At 36.9% G+C, this 1,793-nt stretch overlaps 1 protein-coding gene across 1 annotated transcript; it reads right to left on the minus strand.

Annotated features, from left to right (window-relative positions):
* Positions 1–337: 337 nt before the first annotated feature.
* On the minus strand, positions 338–1,196 carry LOC107856101 (the record flags this gene model as incomplete). Its single annotated transcript, XM_047404932.1, has 2 exons — positions 636–1,196; positions 338–449 (listed from the first exon to the last, which is right to left on the minus strand). Coding segments are annotated over exons 1-2 (673 nt in total), but the record flags the coding sequence as incomplete, so codon positions are not given.
* Positions 1,197–1,793: the final 597 nt, after the last annotated feature.

Genomic DNA, 1,793 nt, shown 5'->3' on the forward strand with positions numbered 1-1,793 from the left:
CTCTCATCTTCATCTTCACCCTGAAAATTTCATTTCCAGCAGTATCACTGATTTGGCAGCATTTTCAAAGAAAGTCTAAATCCTTTTTCCATTAGATGTCCTACACTTAGCAAGTTTTGATCAATCTCAAGAACATAAAGACCTTCAGCAATTTTCTTTATGCCCGTGTCAGTCTTGATAGCTATGGTTCCAATTCCTTTGGCATGAAGATGGTCCCAATTTCCTATCCTAACCTTGGAAAATTTAGTGGGCTTCAACTCCTTGAATAGGCTCTTGTCATGAGTCATGTGATTAGTGCACCTATTATCAATTAATCAAGAATCTGTTGAGATCTTACTTGAGAAGCATGTTGCAACAAAAAGAAGATCCTTCTCTTCTTGATCAACAACTTGAGCATTTTCTTCCTGTTGTGGGGCTTTACTTTTGCAAATCACCGCCTCATGTCCAAGCTGATTGCATTTCTTACATTTAGCATCAGGTCTCCTCCAACACTTGGTGGATGGCCTTTTCTTCCACAGTGATGGGGGAAAGTTTTTCGCACTTCCTCCCTTACCTTTGTTGTTGGTTGATGTTTCTCCTTCACTTTAACGCTTGATTCTTTTTCTTCTTCGGAAATTCATCAACCTGGTGCTTACTGACAAAGCCCCTTCTGTTGTAACATCCTGTCTCATGAGTCTTCTTTGCTCTTGAGCTTTCAAGGAATTGAGCAACTCCGTCAATCTAATTTTTGACAAATCCTTAGTATTTTCTAAGGTCGTAATTGTTGCTTCATACCTTTCAGGAACTGTTACCAGAATCTTCTCAACAATTCTTGGGTCGGCTAGTGTAGAGCCAAGTAGCCTCACTTTATTTGCAATATTAAGAAGTCTATCTGAATACTCCTTTACTGTTTCAGAATCCTTCATTTTTTGCAATTCAAATTCCCTAATTAAGTTTAAAACTTGCATACCTTTTATTCTCTCATACTCTTCCTTAAGATAATTCCATACTTCTTTAGCAGTTTTCAGAGACATTATTCGTGTGAAAACTGTTGACGATACAGAAGCAAAGAGACATGCTTTGGCCTTTGATTTCCTTGTCTTCTTTTCCTTGTGTGCTTTAATCTGAGCCATGGTGGGATTATTCGGTAGGGTTGGAACATCGTAATCCTCTTCCACAACTTCCCATAGATCTAAAGCATCCAAGTATGTCTCCATTCGTACTGCCCAAACCTGATAGTTATCTCTATCAAAGACCGGCGGAGCGATATTGGTGAGAAACTGATTTCTGCATCCATGACTTCTCCAACTCAATCACAGATCTCTTAAGATGAAAGCTTTTATACCAAATGTTAGTTTTAAATAGACAAATCACACATAACACTATGCAAACGATATCTAGATTGCTACAGAAAAGAAGCAGGAAAATGAAGAAGATCACTGAGAGCGAAACTTGTGCAGAGAGTTTTACTTTCTATCAAAGAGAAGTTACATAAAGTGTTCTTTTTAAAAAACTGAAATAGATAATGGCCCTACTTTAAAGTCATGGTGCTAACCATACTAACTACCTCCTAATAACTTAAAAAAGAAAGACGGGAAATAATATAAATAAATACTACAGTCCTAAAGCAACTAATAATGATCATATTAATTACATATGTAACAAGCTTGGTACATATGATTTGTATGCATCAACTTGAGGGGAGTGTTAGAATATGAGTAGGAATAGGAATAATATATAGAATCCTATTTGGAAAAAGATTGTAACGTAGTGTCCTACTTGGAAAAGGATTGGAATGTAGTGTCTTACCTGGA

The sequence above is a fragment of the Capsicum annuum genome, unplaced genomic scaffold (assembly GCF_002878395.1).
Source record: "Capsicum annuum cultivar UCD-10X-F1 unplaced genomic scaffold, UCD10Xv1.1 ctg71255, whole genome shotgun sequence".
Lineage (NCBI taxonomy): Eukaryota > Viridiplantae > Streptophyta > Magnoliopsida > Solanales > Solanaceae > Capsicum > Capsicum annuum.